The sequence below is a fragment of the Oncorhynchus clarkii genome, chromosome 1 (genome assembly GCF_045791955.1).
Source record: "Oncorhynchus clarkii lewisi isolate Uvic-CL-2024 chromosome 1, UVic_Ocla_1.0, whole genome shotgun sequence".
Taxonomy (NCBI): Eukaryota; Metazoa; Chordata; class Actinopteri; order Salmoniformes; family Salmonidae; genus Oncorhynchus; species Oncorhynchus clarkii.
Window position 1 is genome coordinate 39,624,616 of NC_092147.1, and position 25,658 is coordinate 39,650,273.

Sequence of the window (25,658 nt, forward strand, 5' to 3'; positions counted from 1 at the left end):
GGGGGAATGCAAATAGTCTGGGTAGCCATTTGATTAGCTATTCAGGAGTCTGGCTTGGAGGTAGAAGCTATTTAGGAGCCTCTTGGACCTAGACTTGACGCTCCGGTACCGCTTGCCGTGCGGTAGCAGAGAGAACAGTCTATGACTAGGGTGGCTGGAGTCTGACAATTTTTAGGGCCTTCCTCTGACACCGCCTGGAGTAGAGTTCCTGGATGGCAGGAAGCTTGACCCCAGCGATGTACTGGACCGTACACACTACACTACCCTGTAGTGTCTTGCGGTCAGAGGCCGAGCAGTTGCCCTACCAGGCAGTGACGCAACCCATCAGGATGCTCTCGATGGTGCAGCTGTAAAAACGTTCTGCGAACCCATGCCAAATATTTTCAGTCTCCTGAGGGGGAATAGGTTTTGTCGTGCCCTCTTCACAACTGTCTTGGTGTGCTTGCACCATGTTAGTTTGTTGGTGATGTGGCCGCCAAGGATCTTGAATCTCACAACCTGCTCCACTACAGCCCCGTCAATGAGAATGGAGGCTTGCTCGGTTCTTCTTTTCCTGTAGTCCACATTCATCTCCTTTGTCTTGATCATGTTGAGGGAGAGGTTGTTGTCCTTGCACCACACGATCAGGTCTCTGCAAATTGGAGTGGGTCTTGGGTTTCTGGGATAATGGTGTGGATGTGAGCCATGACCAGCCTTTCAAAGCCTTTCATGGCTACAGACGTGAGTGCTACGGGTCGGTAATCATTTAGGCAGGTTACCTTAGTGTTCTTGGGCACAGGGATTATGGTGGTCTGCTTGAAACATGTTGGTATTACAGACTCAGACAGGGAGAGGTTGAAAATGTCAGTGAAGACACTTGCCAGTTGGTCAATGCATGCTCGGAGTACACATCCTGGTAATCCGTCTGGCCCTGTGGCCTTGTGAATGTTGACCTGTTTAAAGGTCTTACTCACGTCGTCTAAGGAGAGCGTGATCACACAGTCGTCCGGAACAGCTGATGCTCTCATGCATGCCTCAGTGTTGCTTGCCTCGAAGCGAGCATAGAAGTGATTTAGCTCGTCTGGTAGGCTCATGTCACTGGGCAGCTCGCTGCGGTGCTTCCCTTTGTAGTTTGTAATAGTTTGCAAGCCCTGCCACATCCAACGAGCGTCGGAGCCGGTGTAGTATGATTCCATTTTAGCCCTGTATTGACGCTTTGCCTGTTTGATGGTTCGTTGCAGGGCATAGCAGGATTTCTTGAAAGCTTCCGGGTTAGAGTCCCGCTCCTTGAAAGTGGCAGCTCTACCCTTTAGCTCAGTGTGAATGTTGCCTGTAATCCATGGCTTCTGGTTGGGGTATGTACGTACAGTCACTGTGGAGACGACGTCCTCAATGCACTTATTGATAAAGCCAGTGACTGATGTGGTGTATTCCTCAATGTCATCGGAAGAATCCCAGAACATGTTCCAGTCTGTGATAGCAAAGCAGTCCTGTAGTTTAGCATCTGCTTCATCAGACCATTTGTTTTATAAAACGAGTCACTGGTGCTTCCTGCTTTAATTTTTGCTTGTAAGCAGGAATCAGGAGGATAGAGTTGTGGTCGGATTTACCAAATGGAGGGCGAGGGTGAGCTTTGTACTTGTCTCTGTGTGTGGAGTACAGGTGATCTAGATTTTTTTCCCCTCTGGTTGCGCATTAAACATGTTGATGGAGATTTGGTAGAACTGATTTAAGTTTCCCTGCATTAAAGTCTCTGGCCACTAGGAGCGCCGCCTCTGTGTGAATGGTTTCCTGTTTGCTTATTTCCTTATACAGCTGACTGAGTGCGGTCTTAGCGCCAGCATCTGTCTGTGGTGGTAGATAAACAGCCACAAAAAGTATAGCTGAGAACTCTCTAGGCAAGTATTGTGGCCTGCAGTTTATCACAATATACTCTACTTCAGGCAAGCAAAATCTAGAGTCTTCCTTAGATTTCGTGCACCAGCTGTTGTTTACAAATATGCACAGACCGACACATTTTGTCATGGGGAAGAGAGAAACGTGTAGTTTTCTAATTCTATTCTACACATTTTGTCATGAGTCAGAGAAAATATTGCAGTTTTAAAGCAAATCTCCAGCAATTCTTCACATTTTGCCATGGGACAGAGAGAAACGTGCTGTTTTATAGTCCATGCTATTCACATTTTGCCATTAGGATGAGAGAATATTTTGTAGTTTTAAAGTAATTGTCCAGTGAAAATATCACTTTTAAAAGTTCATATTCTATTAACTCATACCCAAATAATGTTGTTGACTCATCTATACTCAAAAAGCCCACCTCAAACCGTTTAAAAATGATGTCATCCTCCTGAAGAGGATGAGCTGTCCAATCAGCAGTCTACTAATATGAATATTTTTAATGATCGGTATACGCCCATGTAGCAGTATGATGTTGTTCCCCTAGATTATGCACCAAGTTGAAATTCAAATAGGCCAGGTCAAGATGGATGTTAATAATTTGATAATAATAATAATAATTCAGTGTATTTTTTAAATTTAATTACAGCTGCATAGCTAATGTTTTTATTTGGTGTACAAACACTTTTTCATATCAATATTGGACATACATGTGACTGTAAAAGCTTTGTATATTTTGGTTTGACCCATCGCGGGTTATCTGTATTTTCATACCCCCTTATTGTTCTCTTTTGCCTGACCTTTGGCTAGCAAGGTATGTTGTCCTTGGCTCCGAAAATGTTTAATATAAAACCGTCATAATGCTACACAATGTACTGTTATCCTACCATAAGAATTAAACATTTTTAGAGGGAAAACTATTTCACTCATATTTCATAGAAATTTGGAAACACTGGACAGTTACTTTAAAGGTTGACTTTGGGTAAAAACACAAAAATAACAGCTTTAAACTGTGTAATTGATCAATGCACCATCATATCAGGCTCTTAATGCTTAAATAGAAAATGGATGAATAAGATATTTGGCTACAAAGTGCCATGTCTTACTGATCTCTACAGTTACTGGCAAGCTACAGTGGCTTGCTTATCTAACAAACTAGCTACGTCGGTCGCGGTGCGCATGACCAGAATGACACATCAATGAGCATTCAAAGGCGCACCCCATTTATGTTTGAAAATTGAGAAAGAGGACTTGGATTGTTTTTCGTGTGCAAAGTGGACCGTTAAAGCACATTTCCTGCAATTCTACACATTTTGCTATTGCTTATGACGTGTTCATATGCTATCTGGGGGGCCCCGGACCGGTTCTAAATATTGGAGGGGGACATGCCCCACCATCCCCCATGGCAATTTCGCCTATGGTATGCGGACACCTTTAAAAGGAGACTCAGCAAAATGATGTTGCCACAAATAGCACGACAGATATTGAGATGATTGAGATGCAAGACTTGGCTCTCACACGGTCACACACAGTCTATGCGCAAGCGCACAGATTTGATTCATTGCTGTTAAATCGTGGGAGCCACGAGACTAAAAACAGCGGAGAAGTTTACCCTCGCGCTTCACCACTCTTAGCTGTCGCGGAAATGTACCCACTATTTTGTTTACTTTGTCCATCTATGTCATATCGCTGAGTCTACCTTTAACTCCTTTGGGGAAGTTTGTAATGGACTATGATGGCGAGTGTCAAAGATACTATAAGAAAGGATAAAGTTGGGTTTTTGAGCTAGTGCTCAATTGACTCCCATTCACCCCTTCAAAGAGTGCACTCCTTGACCCAGAATGCACCACGCGGACCATTGACTCACTGGACACCATCCAACTCTGACACCAATTTAGCAAATGGTGGGAGTGAGCAAGCATCACAATGTGGCCGTCACCCATTGTTACACAACAGCTCCCCTGTTTATTAACCTTTTGCTTTCTTGAACGCAACCCTTTCATGACCCTGCTGAGGTAATAGTTGTGATAGGCTCAAACATTTCCGGGAGGTGGTACATGAGTTCGATTGACAGATGGAGGAAAAAGAAAGGGAAATGAGTGGACTTCCTAGGATTTTGGAAAATACCTTGAGAATTAGTCATGTCCAAATGAAGTGCAAAATGAATTAAAAAGCAAGGCTAAAATCACATTTTTCCATACCAGTAATATTAGTACCGCAAAGATCCTTGGAATTTGCTGACTGAAAAGCTCAGACAAAATCAAAAAGTGATCACAAGACACATTATGTGCTAATAATAAATAAATGAATACATTCAAGTCAGACCAGCCCCTGCCCAGACAGAAACTATAATGCTTGTAGACATGCCAGACCACTGCATTCCTCGATAGCACTTCACCTTTCTTCTGCCACCATTCTTATAGTAGACTCTTGGTGACTCTTGGTGGTCTCTTGGTGGTCTATAGAATGCAGGTCTATAGAATGGAATATCTTACAACGAGAGCAATGCCTCTGAAGGATTGTTGACGTTTGAAAACTTGGGTGTTTCATTTGACTAAAACATTGAATAAACACACAAGCTATAATCGTCTACTTTGAGAAACTCAATCATCAAAAACATAGTCCAGTTTAGATATTTAAACACAGTATCTTTATTTAAGAACGAGAGTGAAGAGCAGAGAACACATTTGTGTACACATGCAGTTGCGTAACCCTCAATCACTTTGATTGGAAAGATAAAATAACTAACACATGCTATTTTAATGTCTTTACTAGACTTTATATAATAGCATCCGTTTTTGATCCTTTCAGTTACATGTCAAAGCCAGAGCTGCCAGAGCAGATGTTCTTGTGTATGCTCTGTCCTGTTTAATTCCTCCAAATTCTAATGATTATAGGGGGGGGGGGGAAGAGTCCCCTTGAAAAACAAATCATATTTCTCAATAATAATGTACATATCAAAAAATGTACCATTAACAAAATGGAGTCATTTTGGCAACACTTGCTAAATCCTCACATACATTCTAAATACAATGCAAAAGCATCATAGTCTCCTTGACAATCAGCTCAGGGCACAAGCCCTCTCAAACCGTTATATGACAATCTATTTCTCTTCCAGCAAAAAAATAGCCTGGTCAAGCAAACTGACCGATGTACTCACATTTAGTTTTTTTTTCAATTGTCAAGTGAAACAAAATGTGAGCTATCACACAATCAGGCTGGTTTCACCAGGCTAGTAAAAGTATCTTTGCTAAAATGATCTGTTTTCCCTTCCAGTGCCCACATTCACATCTTATGAATTTGACACACATTACACAGGTTACTATGGCTGTTAAGACACTTGATAGGACTCTGCTCTGTGTTCCGTTTGAAAGACATGTCAGTCACAGGCCTTTATGCTTTCACTAGTCAATCATGCAGGCCGACACAGAAAAATATCCCTGTAAGTTATATTATGGCCCTCACAGAAAAATATCAATGTAACTTGGAATATGTTCCCACTTAAAACATTTTCCCACTCAAAAAATATTTGTTAAAACAATTATTGGGCTGTATTCCATATATTCTAAAAATAAATATGTACAAATCTTTTGTTCTTGCGCAATACTGTGTGGTTGTAGATAAGCAAACAGTCTTTTAAATGATCCAGTTTCTAGGCCAAAGCTGCTCTTTCAAACTCACTATGTAAACTAGAAAACAGCTAGTAAGGACATGGAAATGGTGCTACTTATACAACTATAAGCAGTAGGAAATGGGCAACTAAAAATTAGATATCACTTTCCCAAATAAGTTATTTACTTGTTCAACAGGAGATATCTCTATGAAATGTACTTTGGCAGTGAAGAGTTAATGTTATGAGACTCACTAAGCAGCAATTGGGGTTTTGACATAAAGGACATGAGCCTTTCTAGAGCGAACACTACCTTCTATTGGCCTACCAGAGCTACTTCCCGTAGAAAGCAGTTCACCAAAGGGCTGCATTGACCAAAGAACATAGTAGACTGACTTTATGGAATCAAAATGTAGAATAAGAATAACTTGAAACAAAAGACCTCTGACTCTGAGGTTGATGTCATTCTGATGATAGAAAGCCAAACATGACCACAAGGAGTTGGCAAGATGGCAGAAACAGACTGGCACCTAGGCTAGGTCCTCTTATGATGCTGGTTCCTTTGATTGCGATGTCTTTCCTATCTGTTGACCAAGGGTGGTCCTCTATCTGTCCCCTGTGTGGAGGTGACGTAGTGAGGGGCTTTGTCGTCTGTCAGGGGGGAGACCCAGGTGTTGCCATTGGTGGGGTCACAACAGGTAGAGCTGCAGGTGGGGTTACAGGTGACTGTGAGTCGGCGCAGGTACTCCGCATGGACAGGCTTGTGGCACTGCAACACCTGGATAGCCTCGTCGATCTTGAACCACTTCCGTTTCCTACCTGAAATAGGTAGCGCAGAGAGATAGAGAGCTCAGATGAGGGCTGTATTAAAGACCCAATGCAGCCATTTTTTATCATGATTTCAAAACATTTCTGGTTAATGATCAAGCCCCTTACTGTGATTGAAAACAAACCAAACAGCTTTATTTTTCATTTGGGGGTAGATCAGCTTTAATATTGCAGATATATAACACTACCACCCCTCCCCTATATGGAGTAAACTAATAGACAACAACACTTAGGCTTCTACTTCCAGCTTATACATACTATACACATTTTACAGACACAGTATATTTTACAATGGTTACATTTTCCTTGTTTTTAGTCCCATCCTTCAGCTAACCTCAACCCATCCCATCTATCTCTGAAGACCATCCAGTTTTGATTTCTATTAGCCATATATTTTTCAACTGTGCATTTTCACAAAAGTTCTGAAACTATATACATTTTACAGACACAGTATATTTTACAACAGTTATCTTATTTTTAATCCCATCCTTCAGCTCCACTCAACCTGTCCCATCTATCTCTGAACACCATACAGTTTTGATTTCTATTTGCCATATATTTTTAAAATGTGCTGTGATGTTTCACAAAAGTTTGGAACCTTGGAACTCAAAATTGAACTCAGGTGCATCCTGTTTCCATTGATCATCCTTGAGACATTTCTACAACTTGATTGAAGTCCACCTGTGGTAAATTCAATCATAGGACATGATTTGGAAAGGCACACACCTGTCTATGTAAGGTCCCACAGTTGTCAGAGCGAAAAAACAAGCCATGAGGTTAAAGGAATTGTCCGTAGAGCTCAGAGACAGGATTGTGTCGGGGCACAGATCTGGGGAAGGGTACCAACATTGTTTTGCAGCATTGAAGGTCCCCAAGAACACATTATTCTTAAATGGAAGAAGTTTGGAATCAAGACTCTTCCTAGAGCTGGCCACCCAGCCAAACTGAGCAATTGGGGGAGAAGGGCCTTGGTCAGAGAGGTGAACAAGAACCTGATGGTCACTTTGTCATAGCTCCAAAGTTCCTCTGTGGAGATGGGAGAACCTTCCAGAAGTACAACGATCCCTGCACCACTCCACCAATCATGCCTTTCTGGTAGAGTGGCCAGATGGATGCCACTCCCCAGTAAAAGGCACATGACAAAAATTCAAGGGGTTTGAATACTTTCCGAATGCACTGTATATAACATTCTATTGGTTGCAAGAAATTTGTATAATAACGTAAATTGAAAAACTACGTTTTGAATCCAGTGTTGTTTTGTGTATCAGTTCATGAACCATATGTCATGGAATCGGTACATCGAAAATCTCCACCAATCAGGCCTTTATGGTGGAGTGGCCAGATGGAAGCCACACTTCAGTAAAAAGGCACATGACAGCCCGCTTGGAGTTTGCCAAAAAGCACCTAAAGGACTCTCAGACCATGAGAAATAAGATTCTCTGGTCTGATGAAACCAAGATTAAACTCTTTGGCCTGAATGCCAAGAGCCACATCTGGAAGAAACCTGGCACCACCCCTACGGTGAAGCATGGTGGCGGCAGCATCATGCTGTGGAGATGTTTTTCAGCTGTGGGGATGCTTGTTCAGCTCCAGAACGCTCAGGACCTCAGACTGGGGTGAAGGTTCACCTTCCAACAGTACAATGACCCTAAGCACACAGCCAAGACAACGCTGGAGTGGCTCTGAATATCCTTGAGGGGCCCAGCCAAAGCCCGGACTTGAACCGCATCGAACATCTCTGGAGAGGCCTGAAAATAGCTGTGCAGCGACGCTCCCCATCCATCCTGACAGAACTTGAGAGGATCTGCAGAGAAGTGGAGAAACTCCCCAAATACAGGTGTGCCAAAGCATGTAGCGTCATACCCAAGAAGACTCGAGGCAGTAGTCACTGCCAAAAGGTGCTTCAACAAAATACTGAGTAAAGGGTATGAATCATTATGTAAATGTCATAAAATATACATTTGCAAAAATGTCTAAAACCCCCTTTTTTTTTACATTATGGGGTACTGTGTGTAGATTGATGAGGGTGAAAAAAACTATTTAATTAATTTTAGAATAAGGCTGTAATGTAACAAAATGTGGAAAAGGTCAAGTGGTTTGAGTATTTTATGAATGCACTGTATATAACCTTTTATTTGTTGCAAGAATTCTGTATAATAACTTAAATTGAAGAACTACGTTTTGTATCCAGCATTGTTTTATGTATCAGTTCATGAACCATATGTCATGGAATCGGTACATTGAAAATCTTTTCCCAACTATTTTGCAATCTATATGGCACAGCTGGCAGTTTTTTGGTCCTTAAATGGAACTGGTATACTTTTTTGAATGAATCAGAATTTTCCTCACTTTCTCCCCCTTCCATTTGCCTCTTCCATTTTTGCGCTAATGCCGCAATTAGTTGGTTGTCATTTTGAGCAAGGCAAAGGGTGGCTACTTTGAAGAATCTCAAATATATTTTGATTTGTTTAACACTTTTTTTGGTGACTACATGATTCCATATGTGTTATTTCATAGTTTTGATGTCTTCACGATTATTCTACAATGTAGAACATTTTTTAAATAAAGAACAAGCCTTGAATGAGTAAGTGTGTCCAAACTTTTGACTGGTACTGTACATATATAAACATTTCTAAAAACCTGTTTTTGCTTTTTCATTATGGGGTGTTAGTAGATTAATGAGGGGGATAAAAACATTTTAGAGTAAGGCTGTAACATAACAAAATGTGGGAAAAGGGAAGGGGTCTGAAAAATGTACGAAAGCACTGTGCTTCTTGTTGGACTTCCCCATACGAAAATTTATTTGAAAACAGTGACTAAACCTCTGTAGTCCTTTACACATTATCCCCACCCCTAAACACCAATCAGCTCTGAAAAAAATTAATGCTGCTGAATGTTGTGAACTTTAGTAGGATTGGACATTTCTGTCATTCCTCCTGTGGTGTTTATGAAGCCATCACCTCGGCTTCCAACCAAAGCCTCTGTATAATGCGTTCCCATAAAAACCATCTGTCCGGTTAACTATCAGTTTACGTTATTTATACATCTCTTAAAAACCACGTTCTCCTGCCGTCCAATTGCTACACATATATTATCATTCAAGTATTTTGCAAAAGGCCCTCCAAAGTGCCCTCTGACATTAAAATGGGATACTGAGGGGGAGTAGTGTGTGTGTGTGGGGGGGATACACTGACCCCTGAGGTAGCGCTAGCGCTAGCCCTGGAGGAGCAGGTGAGTGTAACTTGTAAGACAAGCCCACAAATGTAGAGCCTGATCGGGCACAGTCACAGGCCTTGTATAGGGCAAGAGAGGACAGAGGGAGGGGCCACAGCGCAGTGACTTGAAAACAACTGTGCACATCAAATAGGCTGAAAGTGGCAATTTTAGGCCCTTTATAGACCTACTGTATACATGCATCCTGTAAGATCTTATGATCCATGCACCATACATGACACAGAACATCTTGGTGTCATTATACTCCTTATAGTGTGCTCTAACATATGGACTATGTCTATATTCTGAAATACAACTTTTCACATTCTTTTATTTATCATAACGAATATTAATATGTTAAATTAATTAATTGGAAAATGTGCATATGTTCGAGCATATGGGTCATAAGATCTTACAAACTTGCCACTTTCATCACGATTTTCTCTAAAATGTTTGTGATACAAATGTAAAAAGCATGTCAAATGTAACTCCTCTCAATGAAGTTTCTATGTGAGAATTGGCAGAACAATCTGACATACCAAAAATATTTCCTGCTCCCGTTGGTGTGGAATCGCCCCACTGGCTACAGCCTCCTAAACAAATTATGGTGATCATTTTTCAATTACTGTGCTGTGTAGAATGTGTCTAGTTAGTGTGGTGTTTTCTCCTGTATAATATTTACTTGACAGTCATTTGCACAGATACCACATAGTTACTGAACATGGAAATTGTTTTCATGGAAATAATATACAAGCAACTTTTTAAAAACACAATTTGGCCAGTTTCATCTCATTATAATTTGATACAATTTGATTTACCTTATATAGATATACAAACTAAGTTTCAAAACATAAGTGAACATTAAATACTGTACAGTCGTGGCCAAAAGTTTTGAATGACACAAATATAAATTTTCACAAAGTCTGCTGCCTCAGTTTGTATAATGGCAATTTGCATATACTCCAGAATGTTATGAAGAGTGATCAGATTAATTGAAATTAATTGCAAAGTCCCTATTTTCCAATGCAAATTAACTGAATCCCCCAAAAACATTTCCACTGCATTTCAACCCTGCCACAAAAGGACCAGCTGACATCATGTCAGTGATTCTCTCGTTAACACAGGTGTGAGTGTTGACGAGGACAAGGCTGGAGATCACTCTATCATGCTGATTGAGTTCGAATAACAGACTGGAAGCTTCAAAAGGAGGGTGGTGCTTGGAATCATTGTTCTTCCTCTGTCAATCATGGTTACCTGCAAGGAAACACGTGCCGTCATCAATGCTTTGCACAAAAAGGGCTTCACAGGCAAGGATATTGATGCCAGTAAGATTGCACCTAAATCAACCATATATCGGATCATCAAGAACCTCAAGGAGAGCGGTTCAATTGTTGGCTTCAGGGCGCCTAAGAAAGTTCAGCAAGCGCCAGGACTGTCTCCTAAAGTTGATTCAGTAGCGGGATCGGGGCACCACAAGTACAGAGCTTGCTCAGGAATGGCAGCAGGCAGGTGTGAGTGCATCTGCATGCACAGTGATGCAAAGACTTTTGGAGGATGGCCTGGTGTCAAGGGCAGCAAAGAAGCCACTTCTCTCCAGGAAAAACATCAGGGACAGATTGATATTCTGCAAAAGGTACAGGGGTAAAGTCATTTTCTCTGATGAATCCCCTTTCCGATTGTATGGGGCATCCGGAAAAAAGCTTGTCCGGAGAAGACAAGGTGAGCGCTACCATCAGTCCTGTGTCATGCCAACAGTAAAGCATCCTGAGACCATTCATGTGTGGGGTTGCTTCTCAGCCAAGGGAGTGGGCTCACTCACAATTTTGCCTGAATGAAGAATGGCACCAACACATCCTCCGAGAGCAACTTCTCCCAACCATCCAGGAACAGTTTGTTGACGAACAATGCATTTTCCAGCATGATGGAGCACCTTGCCATAAGGCAAAAGTGATAACTAAGTGGCTCGGGGAACAAAACATCGATATTTTGGGTCCATGGCCAGGAAACTCCCCAGACCTTAATCCCATTGAGAACTTGTGGTCAATCCTTAAGAGGTGGGTGGACAAACAAAAACCCAGAAATTCTGACAAACTCCAAGCATTGATCATGCAAGAATGGGCTGCCATCAGTCAGGATGTGGCCCAGAAGTTAATTGACGGCATGCCAGGGCAGATTGCAGAGGTCTTGAAAAAGAAGGGTCAACACTGCAAACTCTTTGCATCAACTTCATGTAATTGTCAATAAAAGCCTTTGACACTTATGAAATGCTTGTAATTATACTTTAGTATTCCATAGTAAATCTGACAAAAATATCTAAAGACACTGAAGCAGCAAACTTTGTGTTAATTAATATTTGTGTCATTCTCAGATTTTTTTGGGCCTTGACTGTATTGTCAAACCATTCTTCAAATGTTATTTTGAAATCCAGCTAGACAATGACATTAGTGAAGTTCAACAGGTGTTTGACAACTATTACTGTAGACATGTACAGACATGGACATGTCCCTCTGGGCCAGTATCTTAAGTGACAACAGAGACCCTGTCAGTCTGTCGGTCTTAATTCCCCTCTCAGGGTTTACTAGAGGTCTCCTACTAACTGAACTGAGTTCAGTCTCTATATGAAGCCCTAACATGAAAGTGTTAAATTTCTCTAACCTATTTTACCAATCTAAAGAATTTGTTTTTTGATACAACATGAGCACTACTGTATGCAACTCCAATTTACACACTCCAAGCAGTATTCGTGTGTTTGTCTTTTCATGATATAAATGACGTACTGGAATTGACTTTAATACACTCTCTATTAAAATATTATATGATGATGATTTTCATTAAGTACCCTGGATGTAAACTAAAAGTCCTCAAAAAAAAGGAGATCAAAACCCTTTTGTTTCGTGATGCACAAGTGTGTTTGTGTGTTGCAATGTTTTGATGTCAACATCACAGACTGGGAGAGAGAAAGACCAGGGTCCAGGGAGTGAGAGAAACAGGAGGGGGGGGGGGGGGGGAAAGAAAGACGTAGTGTTGTAGGAAGAAAAGATTGTTTGTCTAAATTTCTCAAGAAAAGTTCCCAGTTTCCCACCAATTGTGTCAGAGAGGAAATGCTTAGACGAAAGACATGCATGAAGGTGTAAAGAAATGTGGGAAAATAGTGCTCCCTAACCAGATGTCATCATACAGTAGAAGCCTACCGATGTTGACAGAATCCTCCCAGTCCTCCAAGGTCTCTGTCACAGTCAGGACATAGACGTACGTCCTGTGTTTCCTGTCCTGGTTGTGCTAAAAGACAGACAAACAGACAGACTGCTTCAAATCATAATAATACCCTTTCAGTCTTGGAAGTGTTTCTGTATAACATGCAGGGCTTTTAAGTGTTGTGTTGTATTCAAACTTTTTCACCGGGAAACCCATTGTTTTGCCAGAATTTCTGGCAACCCCACCCCAGCCCAAATCTAATGACACAACCTTAAAATCATTTTTTACACCAACAAATAACCTGATTCATTTATTTCTCTCTCTCTTATCAAAAATAACCAAAATACATTTACTCAATAATCTGTACTTCTGTACTCTTTTTGTCTTTTATTATGTGGCGTCCCCACTACAGTTTCCTCTTTGAAAAAAACTTTGAAAACCACTTATGTAAGGTTTAAGGAATTGGATGTAATAATAATGTTGTAATGAGAGCAATGTTTTGATATGTGATACATGCATCATGATGTACAGTGCTATGCCATGATGATTTGTGAGGCTTACTTCGAAAACCCCCAGTAGCCTGCCAAGCTTTCCCTTTACACCAGCCTGGAGTGACACAGACATACAGATAACAACAAAGGACAGTCAGCTAGTATATAAACACCAATACCAATACATTCCCACATCCTACATTATCCACAAGACAGAAACACTTTTAAAAGTTACGTTACAGGACTAGCATGTAGTGGACAGAAAGCTGTACTATACTGTTAAATTACCTCCAGCAAGACAATTCATCTCAGAAAACCGAATCAAATTCTCCTAAATGTAAGTGTAGCATATGCGGATGTGTGAAATTCTCTCCTCAGCCTGAAGTGTCCCCACTTATGCTGCCGAATAGCTAGTTTTTCGGTGGAACGACTGGGTAAGACCTTTTAGGAGATGGTCACATGTGCTTACGAGGCTGAGGTACTGAGGTCAAGGCTCTGTATGAGCTGAATAGGGGGGAAGTGGTATTCACTAAGCAAGCAGTGTAACGTCCTTTAAAATGGTGCCGTGACCCATATTTTCAGTTGCGCTCAGCTCAACTGAGGAGTGAGTTTCGGGGGTGAATGTAGCGGTGGGGGGGGGGGTCTGTGAAACTCACTCCATAGCCTGAAGTGTCCCCACTTGCGCTGCAGCATAACTAGCTTTTCTGTGCGCGACTGGGTAAGACGCTTCAGGAGGATGTGTTTGCGAGGCAGATATCCTGGGTTCAAGCCTTGGTAAGAGCTGAATCAGGGGAAAGTGGTACTCACTAAGCAAAAACAAATACATTTCTTTATGATAGTCATTTATCACAAATTAAAACAACTAAAAAATAATCCATATATCATGATATTCACTAGCAAGAAATTTGCTCGTTTTGGTAAAGCACATATCCCATCTGGACAAGAGGAATACCCATGTAAGAATGCTGTTCATTGCCTACAGCTCAGCATTCAACACAATAGTCCCCTCCAAGCTCATCATTAAGCTTGAGACCCTGGGTCTCAACCCCGCCCTGTGCGATTGGATCCTGGAGTTGCTGACGGGCCGCCCCCAGGTAGTGAAGGTAGGAAACAACATCTCCACTTCGCTGACTCTCAACACTGGGGCCCCACAAGGGTGCGTGCTCAGACCCCTCCTGTACTCCCTGTGCACCCATGACTGCGTGGCCATGCACACCTCCAACTCAATCATGAAGTTTGTAGATGACACAACAGTAGTGGGCCTGATTACCAACAACAACAAGACAGCCTACAGGGAGGAGGTGAGGGCACTCGGATTGTGGTGTCAGGAAAACAACCTCTCACTCAACGTCAACAAAACAAAAGGAGATGATCGTGGACTTCAGGAAACAGCAGAGGGAACACCCCCCTATCCACGTCGACAGGACAGTAGTGGAGAAGGTGGAAAGTTAAGTTCCTCGGCATACACATCATAGACAAACTGAAATGGTCCACCCACACAGACAGTGTTATGAAGAAGGCCTCTTCAACCTCAGGAAGATTAAGAAATTTGGCTTGTCACCTAAAACCCTCACAATCTTATACAGATTTTTACAATTTAGAGCATCCTGTCGGGCCGTATCACCACCTGGCACGGCAACTGCACCGGCCACAACCGCAAGGCTCTTCAGAGGGTGGAGAGCACAACACATCACTGGGGCAAACTACCTGCCCTACAGGACACCTACAGCACCCGATGTCACAGGAAGGCCAAAAAGATCAAAGGACAACAACCACCCGAGTCACTGCCTGTTCAGACTTGAAATCATTGGCCACTTTAATACATAGATCACTAGTCACTTTAATAATGACACTTTAATAATGTTTACATATCTTGCATTACTCATCATATATGTCTAAACTGTATTCTACACCATCTTTTGCATCTTGCCTATGCCGCTCGGTCATTGTTCATCAATATATTTATATGTATATATTCTTATCCCATCCCTTTACTTGCATTTGTGTGTATTAGGTAGTTGTTGTGGAATTGTTAGATTACTTGTTAGATATTACTGCACTGTCGGAACTAGAAGCACAAGCATTTTGCCACACTCGCAAAAACATCTGCTAACCATGTGTATTTGACCAATACAATTTGATTTGATATTTTTCCCAACCAATGACGACAGGTTTGACAGTACTCTACCCTCACCCCCTGCAAAAGCCGGATGGGGAACATCGACAGACTGTGGGATATTTTCATGCCGAGACGGAATTCCAGCAGATCAACGTGACTAGCCAAAGGGAACAGCGTGTCTCTGCTCCCATAGAACTCAGTCTCAGCATTGTCCATGAAGAGGATTGCATGTTAACTCTCTGTTCGTGGTTTGGCCCGTCTCAAGAGAGGATCCCCAGGACTGAAGCGCACAGCAGTTTGGTCCGGAAAATAAAAACACGTCCAAGAACACAGGCTAATGATCATAGCTATAATGTTACCCTGGATCCAGATCTGTTTGTGCTATCTTGCCAACTCAATTGCTGTCATTGTCATTCATCATGCCAAACAGAGATGTAGTGGAGAGGGTAGACGCACGTAAACAATATTTACACAATTGTTTTATTTTGCACAAGCATTTGCCCACCTTTTGCGGAAAGAAACATTGAAAGTATAGAGCGCTTTACTTTACTCATCGCAAACGGCGATCAGCTTTTACCCACTTTAAAAACACTAGATCACTGATGCCAAACAATGACACGTTAGGGATGGAGTTGGCAAGACAACACAAACAGATTGGTGACCAGGTTAATATATAGCCTAAGGTCAAACAGAATGTTTGTGAAAGAAAGCAGATTCAATTAAATGGCGGATAAGAAACATTATGGAGGTGGGTGACATTTAGCCGTGGAGCAAGTTCAAAACTCATCATACCGTTCATGAGAATATCCTACGGTCAACTAAGATATAACGGATTGTGATGTATGCATGAGAAAAAATATTAAAAGATTCTTGTGACCTGGCCTCTGACTGTTTTGGGAGCCTGACAACAACTGGCAGCATTCCAGGACTGGAGCCCATGGCTCTGGTCACATGATCCTGCAGAAGAGCCATAATTCAGGTTTAGGTTCCTGTACCCCTCCCGGGTCCCACTGGCTGGGGCTAGGTTAACAGGACCACCGGCTCATATGACACAGGCCTCTACCAGCACACTTTAGCTCTATGATGGGATAATTCCAATATGTTTTGGGGGAATTGTAAAATATTTTGTAATGTAATAAAATAAACTGCCCATGGTTGAAATACAAAGATAATACTTGAGGGTAAAAAACAAATCCACATTTTTGACAAACATGGGCTCAACAGGGTTCAAATCAAAATGAAATCAAAATGTATTTGTCACAAGCGCCGAATACAACAGGTGTAGTAGACCTTACAGTGAAATACTTACTTACAAGAAAACAATGCAGTTAAGAAAAATAAGTGTTAAGTAAAAAAATACAAATAACAAATAATTAAAAGAGCAGCAGTATAACAGTAGCGAGGCTATATACAGGGGGGTACCGGTATAGAGTCAATGTGCGGGGGCACAGGTTAGTCCAGGTAATTGAGGTTATATGTACATGTAGGTTGAGTTAAAGTGACTATGCACAGATAATAACCAGAGAGTAGCAGCAGCGTAAAATAGGAAGGGTGGACAATGCAAATAGTCTGGGTAGCCATTTGATTAGCTGTTCGGGAGTCTTATGGCTTGGGGGTAGAAGATGTTAAGAAGCCTTTTGGACCTAGACTTGGCGCTCCGGTACAGCTTGCCGTGCGGTAGCAGAGAGAACAGTCTATAACTAGGGTGGCTGGAGTCTTTGAAAATTTTTAGGGCCTTCCTCTGACACCGCCTGGTATAGAGGTCCTGGATGGCAGGAAGCTTGGCCCTAGTGATGTACTGGGCCGTACGCACTACCCTCTGTAGTGCCTTGAGGTGTTTAGCCACCAAGAGGGAACACATGATAAAACTGAATTATGTTGCAATAATCATAAGATTGAAAAAAAATCTGACACTCAAGCGCAAATTAAACCTCCATTAAACTCCCATTATGTCTTTCTTTGGAGTGGATGTGTTGAACTTGACAGAAGAGTGGATGGGCAATTTGAGTTATTAGCTCCCAACAGCCTGTGTTGGTGTGCAACTCATTTAACTCTATTCAGGGTCATGTCTCTCTCAGGACGAGAAGGACGTGGGTAACTGGACACTGTCTCTAAATGTCACCGCTCCATTCCTCACAGCTGTCAACACGACACCCTGGGGCAGAGCATGGCAGAACACACATGGACTCCGTGAACAAGTCCTGTCATTCTTTTCACTTAACCACTAAACCATTAGCTCAACTGGCTGTCTGTGCAGTGTATAACATGCTCAATCTAGAATGTTTAGAACCAAGGTCTCCCCTACAAGGGCTATTCATTTATCTAGGAACCTGTTCCTCTAACTTGGTGCATTACAGATAGAAATGTTATTATCCTAATCATCTATGGGTGGGCTCACCTCTTCATACACCTCTCTGACTGCTGCTCCACACGGCTCCTCCTCAGGCTCCATCCCTCCTCCTGGGACAATCCACTGGTCTGGGTGCCGACTGCTGCTCACCAGCAACACCTGCAAAGGCCAAAGGGTAAAGTAAGCCATTGATACTCAAATAGTAGGCCACATCTGTCCCACAAGCCTCTAGTTTCTGGCCAGTGGAGTTACCTAACTACACTATCTCACAGTCCAAACAAGATGCATGAATTGAGGGATAAACTGGATGTGTTGGAGTCTAAACATATTCCCCCTTACTAGCAATGACTTTGCTGATAACTACTTTGAGAAAACATTTACTTACTATAACTGATGTGTGGTTGTCCCACCTAGCTATCTTAAGATGAATGCACTAACTGTAAATCAAATCAAATGTATTGGTCACATACACGTGTTTATCGGATGTTATTGCGGGTGTAGCGAAATGCCTGTGCTTCTAGCTCCGACAGTGCAGTAATATCTAACAAGTAATATCTAACAACACAACATATACCCAAAATACACATAAATCTAAGTAAGGAATGGATTAAGAATATATACACTACCGTTCAAAAGTTTGGGGTCACTTAAAAATGTCCTTGTTTTTGAAAGAAACAATTTTTGTCCATTAAAATATCAAATTGATCATAAATTCAGTGTAGACATTGTTAATGTTGGAAATGACTATTGTAGCTGGAAAAGGCTGATTTTTAATGGAATATCTATAGTTGGAGACGGAAGTTTACATACACCTTTAAAATAGTTGAAAATACATTTAAACTCAGTTTTCCCTGAATTCCCTGTTTTAGGTCAGTTAGGATCACCACTTTATTTTAAGAATGTGAAATGTCAGAATAATAGTTGAGAGAATTATTTATTTCAACTATTATTTCTTTCATCACATTCCCAGTGGGTCAGAAGTTAACACACACTCAATTAGTATTTGGTAGCATTGCCTTTAAATTGTTTAACTTGGGTCAAACGTTTCGGGTAGCCTTCCACAAGCTTCCCACAATAAGTTGGGTGAATTTCGGTCCATTCCTCCTGACAGAGCTGGTGTAACTGAGTCAGGTTTCTAGGCCTCCTTGCTCGCACACGCTTTTTCAGTTCTGCCCACAATTGTTCTATGGGATTGAGGTCAGGGCTTTGCGATGGCCATTCCAATAACTTGACTTTGTTGTCCTTAAGCCATTTTGCCACAACTTTGGAAGTATGCTTGGGGTCATTGTCCATTTGGAAGACCCATTTGCGACCAAGCTTTAACTTCCTGACTGATGTCTTGAGATGCTGCTTCAATATATCCACATAATTTTCATCACATCGACTGTGTGAAGTGCACCAGTCCCTCCTGCAGCAAAGCACCCCCACAACATGATGATTGATTGCACCAGATATTATTTAGGGGATTCATAGCAAAGGGGGTGAATACATATGCATGCACCACTTTTCTGTGTTTTTATTTTTATTGTATTTTTTTTTAACATTTTAAACAAGTATTTTTTTTCATCTCATTTCACCAATTTGGACTATTTTGTATATGTCCATTACATGAAATCTAAATAAAAAATGATTTAAATTACAGGTTGTAATGCAACAAAATAGGAAAAACGCCAAGGAGGATGAATACTTTTGCAAGGCACTGTATAATAACCAACACACTGATCAGCAGTACAGCCTTCATCTGGGTATCTGACCATTGAAAAATGCAGTATGTCGTATAGTATATCTGACACCAGCAGAAGTACCTTCCAGGGTGAGGGGGGTCCGTGATGGGCAAAGCTGCCAGCAGAAGAACCCCCCAGCTCAGCTCTGTGCCAATCACATGCCCACCCATGCCCAGGTCTATAAACATGGCATTTAATAACAGGTGGCTGAGAGTCAAATGGCAGCAGGGTACAGGTAAGGGGATCTACCCACAGTGTCTGGATCCCACATTAATATATTTCTGGTCAAACAGATGGAAATGGGTCTTAGAAAACATCTACCAGAAAGTCTTAAAAGGAATTAGAAATACACTGACTATACAAAACATTAAGGACATCTGCTCTTTCCATGACAGACTGACCAGGTGACTGCAGGTGAAAGCTATGATCCTTTACGGATGTCACTTGTTAAATCCACTTCAATCAGTGTAGGGGAGGAGACAGGTTAAAGGATTTTTAAGCCTTGAGACAATTGAAATGGGATTGTGTATGAGTACCATTCAGAGGGTGAATGGGCGAGACAAAAGATTTGAACAGGGTATGGTAGTAGGTGCCAGGCGCACCGGTTTGTGTCAAGAACTGCAACGCTGCTGGGTTTTTCAGGCTCAACAGTTTCCCATGTGTATCAAGAATGGTCCGCCACCCAAAGGACATCCAGCCAACTTGACACAACTTTGGGAAGCATTGGAGTCAACATGGGCCAGCATCCCTGTGGAACACTTTCGAGTCCATTCTAAGACGAATTGAGGCTGTTCTGAGGGCAAAAGGCAGTGTGGCAACTCAATATTAGGAAGGTGTTCCTAATGCTTGGAATACTCAGTCTACATCAAAACAGAATAATGTTGAAGACCCCTGCCAACTAACATCAGCCCTTATATTTAGTTCTGGTGAAATTGTTCTGCCTTCTGTAAGTTTAAGAAACATTGCCTTGAAATTCCATTCACAAAAACCTGCATATTTTTTGGATATTTTCTCATCACTCAGCCTCATGAGAGAGGATAATGAAAGTTCACGGAAGTAACAAGTAAAAGGTAGGCCTATCAACTAGTTTGTTTCAGTTCAGTAAAGAAAAGTAGAGTATAGTTAAGTACAGTGCAATAGAGTTCAGTACACAGTAAAGCCCACTAGAGTTGAGAGTACAGTGCAATAGAGTTCAGTACACAGTAAAGCCCACTAGAGTTGAGAGTGAGAGTTGAGAGTACAGTGCAATAGAGTTCAGTACACAGTAAAGCCCACTAGAGTTGAGAGTGAGAGTTGAGAGTACAGTGCAATAGAGTTCAGTACACAGTAAAGCCCACTAGAGTTGAGAGTACAGTGCAATAGAGTTCAGTACACAGTAAAGCCCACTAGAGTTGAGAGTGAGAGTTGAGAGTACAGTGCAATAGAGTTCAGTACACAGTAAAGCCCACTAGAGTTGAGAGTGAGAGTTGAGAGTACAGTGCAATAGAGTTCAGTACACAGTAAAGCCCACTAGAGTTGAGCACCCTCAAAACAACACAAAAAAAACAAAGGAGCTTTTAACAAAATTCTGTTACTGAACTTAGCATCTGCACAGTTCTTCCAATAAAAGTGTTTTGGTAAAAATGTTAAAAGTAGGCCTTGTACATAGTTGGATGATTTGTTAAACTTTAATATCAATGGTTTTTGTCTCAGCGCAATTCCGTTACTGTAGAATTGCCCTTATATAGAATAACCCGCAGTCTCATAATTTCTAGGTGTTATCGGGCGACCAAAATAGACCCAGTGAACATTGGAAAGATTAAACTGTGAATTGGCTAACTTTAAGATTACAACCCAAAGGAGCACAAGGAGTGACTGTTTATAGGCTGGGATTATTGAAGTAAATACTTATCATGCAACAGGGTGTGTAACACTACCTTTGAGAATTGGCGCAGAAAGAGGAGTCTCACCCACAGTAACTATGTTTAAATACACAGCCCAAGATGTTTGGAGAAACAATGGCAGCAGCACTCCTACACCCAACTCCAAAGCATACACTCTGTCAAGAATTCACATGAACGCAACGCAGAACACACACTCTCTCTCTCTGGTGCACTCACAACCAAACAGGTTTTTGCAAAAGCACTGGATCAGCAGTTGCCTTTCTGCATGAAAACCACAACAGTTTAGCAGAGCAACTGAATAACTCTGACCAGTGACCAGTCCTGATCCAACATACCAGTGTGAGGGCCTTGTCAAGACGTTTCAGTGGTGAGAAAAACATAAACAAGCTCACATTACTGCATCTACTTATGAGCCTGGCATCCACTGATTTTGCTATGCTTCATGCTGTTCCACTTGAACAGAAACAATGGTGAGTGAAGCGTTCGGTCTGGCTTAACCAGGTGTACTAATGGTACACCAGCTCAACTTGGCAGAGTGATTCAATTGAATTCATTGCATAGATTTTCATCATAGCCTTCGTTAATGCAAAAAATTGTGGCTGGGACTGTTTTTTCTCCTGATAATCAAATGCAATGCACCGTTATTTAACACCAAACTGTGTCTGTTTTTTGAAGAAGTGAAAAATCCATTCTATGGGGGAAGCTACAAATCTAATGTACCCATCTCTGAATGAAAATGACTCCTCAGATGCATGTATGACCGATATTTCTTACAGAATGGAGATCTATGCCACTGACGGGGGATTTCCTGTGTTCACACCTCTTCATTGTATTACTGTGAGTAATATACGCACTCTGTCACCCTGCCAACTTGCAAACACGTCTCAGCTAAGGTTAAGTTCAGTTAAGTTCGGGGAAGGAATCTGAGGATCCTGTTGTCTGGATCCAACAACAACTCTAACTTCCTCCTCTTGTCTAGAGCCTGTTCCCAGAACTGTTCCTGTCCACCTGGTCTGCTGGGCCGTATTCATGAGGGCACAACGTAGCAAAACCTTTTGTAGCGAAGACAAAAATGAGCATTTCTCATTGGACAATGAATATGACCTCTGGCCTCATCTCTGGAGAGTTTACTGACATCTTGGGGAAGGGAATGTAAAGCAGGCATGCAGCCTGGCTGGATAGCCTACCACAGAGTGTGAGAAACACAAATCAAAGACAATATAACCTACTAGAGACGAGTACCATAGCTTACTAGAGAAAGAATAGGTGAGAGAGTGAGTCTATGTGTAATAGAGAGAGAGAGCCTAGGTGAGAGAGTGGAGAGGTGGGAAAGTGAATCTGGGGGTCATTCCATGTCATTTCAGCAAGCCATGAAATCCGTCATCTCAGATTGTTCTGAAAGTTAGAAACAGATAAGGTAAGCATTCCAGAAACATTATTTTGTGAAAATATAATTTGATCTCTGATAATTGCAGCTAATTGATTGCACCCAAATTGGCCATTTAATTTATTGGATTCATATAATATTCTTTAATGATAGTACCTAACATCCGATTTGGACAAAACACTTTTTTCTAACAATGAGTAAGACAGGACATAGGGTGTGGGTGGTAATACATCCTCGTCCTTACCCTGTAAAGAGAAATGTATCATTGAAGTTGTTGGGTTTATGTCCATCCTACATCCTGGTATTACCAGGTTCTGAACACTATATGGTGCTGTTCTTGCTATTAGGTGATTGTTTTTGAAGAATCATGACAGCAATCCATGCTTTAATTTGCAGGTGAAGACCGTCATTAAGAGGGCACGACAACACCTTTTCCCCCTCACGAGACTGAAAAGATTTGGCATGGGTCCCCAGACCTTCAGAAAGTTCTACAGCTGCACCATCGAGAGCATCCTGACAGGTTGCATCACCGCCTGGTATGGAAACTGATCGGCATCTCACCGTATTTTCTTAACTCTTTCTTGAACTGCACTGTTGGTTAAGGGCTTGTAAGTAAGTATTTCACAGTAAGGTCTACATTTGTTTGATTTGATGCACACTTTTGATTTGATGCACACTTATTCACACAATACACACTCATCCTTATAATCACAAACACACACATACACACACACACACATTATAGAGACATTGAACCACTGGACACCTCCCGTTTCACACTGTGCATTTAAATACCGTATTCCCGACATCGCTCATTCTAAAATTTCGACCACTGTACATTGTATTTTAGGTACACTGTTTATACACACCGCCTATTTATTTAAATAATGGGTTCTTGATATACAGTGCCTTCAGAAAGTATTTACAACCCTTGACTTTTTTCACATTAGTGTCGCCATACCACAATACCAGATTTTCAAAAAAAGAAACAGCACGACAAAACTTTATGCAAAATTGTGGGTGCTACAGCTTGCAAAATAAACAATTGTGACTCTAGGTGAAAACATAATGCTTTTTGTTTAGAACATAAGGACTGTTTTCCTCAAGAAATTCAAATCGGCTTCCTAGCCATGGTACTTCAGAGTGTCGTGATACTCATGACAACCCTACATTAAACAGGATGAAGAAACAATACTCCGAGCCACAGCGCCATACTACTTGTCAAACATACAGAACTGATACTACAGTGCCTTTGGAAAGTATTCAGTCCCCTTGACTTTTTCACATTTTGTTACGTTAGACTTATTTTAAAGTTGCTTAAATAAAAAATTTAAAAAATTTAGCAATCTACACACAATAACCCAGATTTTTTGCAAATGTATATAAGAAACTAAAACAGAAATACCTTATTTACATAAGTATTTGGACCCTTTGCTATGAGACTCAAAATTGAACTCAGGTGCATCCTGTTTCCATTGATCATCCTCGAGATGTTTCTACAACTTGATTGGAGTCCACCTGTGGTAAATTCAATTGATTGGACATGATTTGGAAAGACACACACCGGTCTATATCAAGGTCCCACGGTTGACAGTATATATCAGAGCAAAAACCAAGCCATGAGGTCGAAGGAATTGTCCGTAGAGCTCAGAGACAGGATTGTGTCGAGGCACATATCTGGGAAAGGGTACCACAAATTCTGCAGGATTTAAGGTCCCCAAGAACACAGCGGCCTCCATCATTCTTAAATGGAAGAGTTCGGAACCACCAAGACTCTTCCTAGAGCTGGCCGCCCGGCCAAACGAAGCAATCAGGGAGGTGACCAAGAACCCGATGGTCACTCTGAAACAGCTCTAGAGTTCCACTGTGGACATGGGAGAACCTTCCAGAAGGACAACCATCTCTACAGCACTCCACCAATCATGCCTTTATGGTAGAGTGGCCATATGGTAGCCACTCCTCAGTAAAAGGCATATGACAGCCCGCTTGTAGATTGCCAAAAGTCACCTAAAGGACTCTGACCATGAACAACAAGATTCTTTGGTCTGATGAAATCAACATTGAACTCTTTGGCCTGAATGCCAAGTGTCACGTCTGGAGGAAACCAGGCACCATCCCTACGGTGAAGAATGGTGTTGGCAGCATCATGCTGCTGGGATGTTTTTCAGCGGCAGGGACTGGGAGACTAGTCAGGATCGAGGCAAAGATGAATGGAGCAAAGTACAGAGAGATCCTTGATGAAAACCTACTCCAGAGCACTCAGGACCTCCGACTGGGGCGAAGGTTCAACCTTCCAAAAGAACAACGACCCTAAGCACACAGCCAAGACATGGCAGGAGTGGCTTCGGGACAAATCTCTGAATGTCCTTGAGTGGCCCAGCCATAGCCCGATCAAACATCTCTGGAGAGACCTGAAAATAGCTGTGCAGCGTCGCTCCCCATCCAACCTGACAGAGCTTGAGAGGATCTGTAGAGAAGAAGTGTAGAAACTCCCCAAATACAGGTGTGCCAAGCTTGTAGCGTCATACAAGAAGACTCAAGGCAGTAATCGCTGACAAAGTTGCTTCAGCAAAGTACTGAGTAAATGGTCTGAATACTTATGTAAATGTAATATCAGTTTTTTTTATTTTTTATAAATGAGCAAAAAATTATAACCTGTTTCTGCTTTGTCATTATGGGGTATTGTGTGAAGATTGAGGGGGAAAAAACAATTTAATCAATTTTAGAAGGCTGTAACGTAACAAAATGTTGAAAAGGTCAAGGGGTCTGAATACTTTCCAAATGCACTTGTTGTTGGTTGTGGGGTGTGTGTGTGTGTGTGGAGGGGGGGGGGGTTTGACCATTTCTTTGAATTCTTCATGTATAACTCATTGGTTGGGTCCAAATGGGCTGTTAAGTACAATATTTATTAAATATTATATGAATCCTCTAAATAGAAAATGGGCAATTTGGGTGATCAATAAGCTTAATTTCTCAGATATCA

The 25,658-nt window shown here is 41.6% G+C and overlaps 1 protein-coding gene across 4 annotated transcripts in view; it reads right to left on the reverse strand.

Moving 5' to 3' along the window:
• Positions 1–4,493: 4,493 nt before the first annotated feature.
• The window catches only part of LOC139406858 (diphosphoinositol polyphosphate phosphohydrolase 3-beta-like), a 31,895-nt gene continuing 10,730 nt past the window's right edge, over positions 4,494–25,658 (reverse strand). Inside the window, exons 1-5 of one of the 4 annotated variants that reach the window (XM_071149979.1) lie at positions 24,090–24,657; positions 17,730–17,840; positions 13,283–13,327; positions 12,718–12,805; positions 4,500–6,304 (exon numbers count right to left, since the gene is read on the reverse strand). In XM_071149979.1, coding sequence (XP_071006080.1) covers positions 6,066–6,304; positions 12,718–12,805; positions 13,283–13,327; positions 17,730–17,840; positions 24,090–24,158 — 552 coding nt within the window. In that variant the 5' untranslated portion in view covers positions 24,159–24,657 and the 3' untranslated portion in view covers positions 4,500–6,065. Of the gene's footprint in view, positions 6,305–12,717; positions 12,806–13,282; positions 13,328–17,729; positions 17,841–18,697; positions 20,563–24,080; positions 24,658–25,658 lie in introns of those variants that run through there. The other 3 variants (XM_071149969.1, XM_071149988.1, XM_071149962.1) reach the window with 3 other exon arrangements.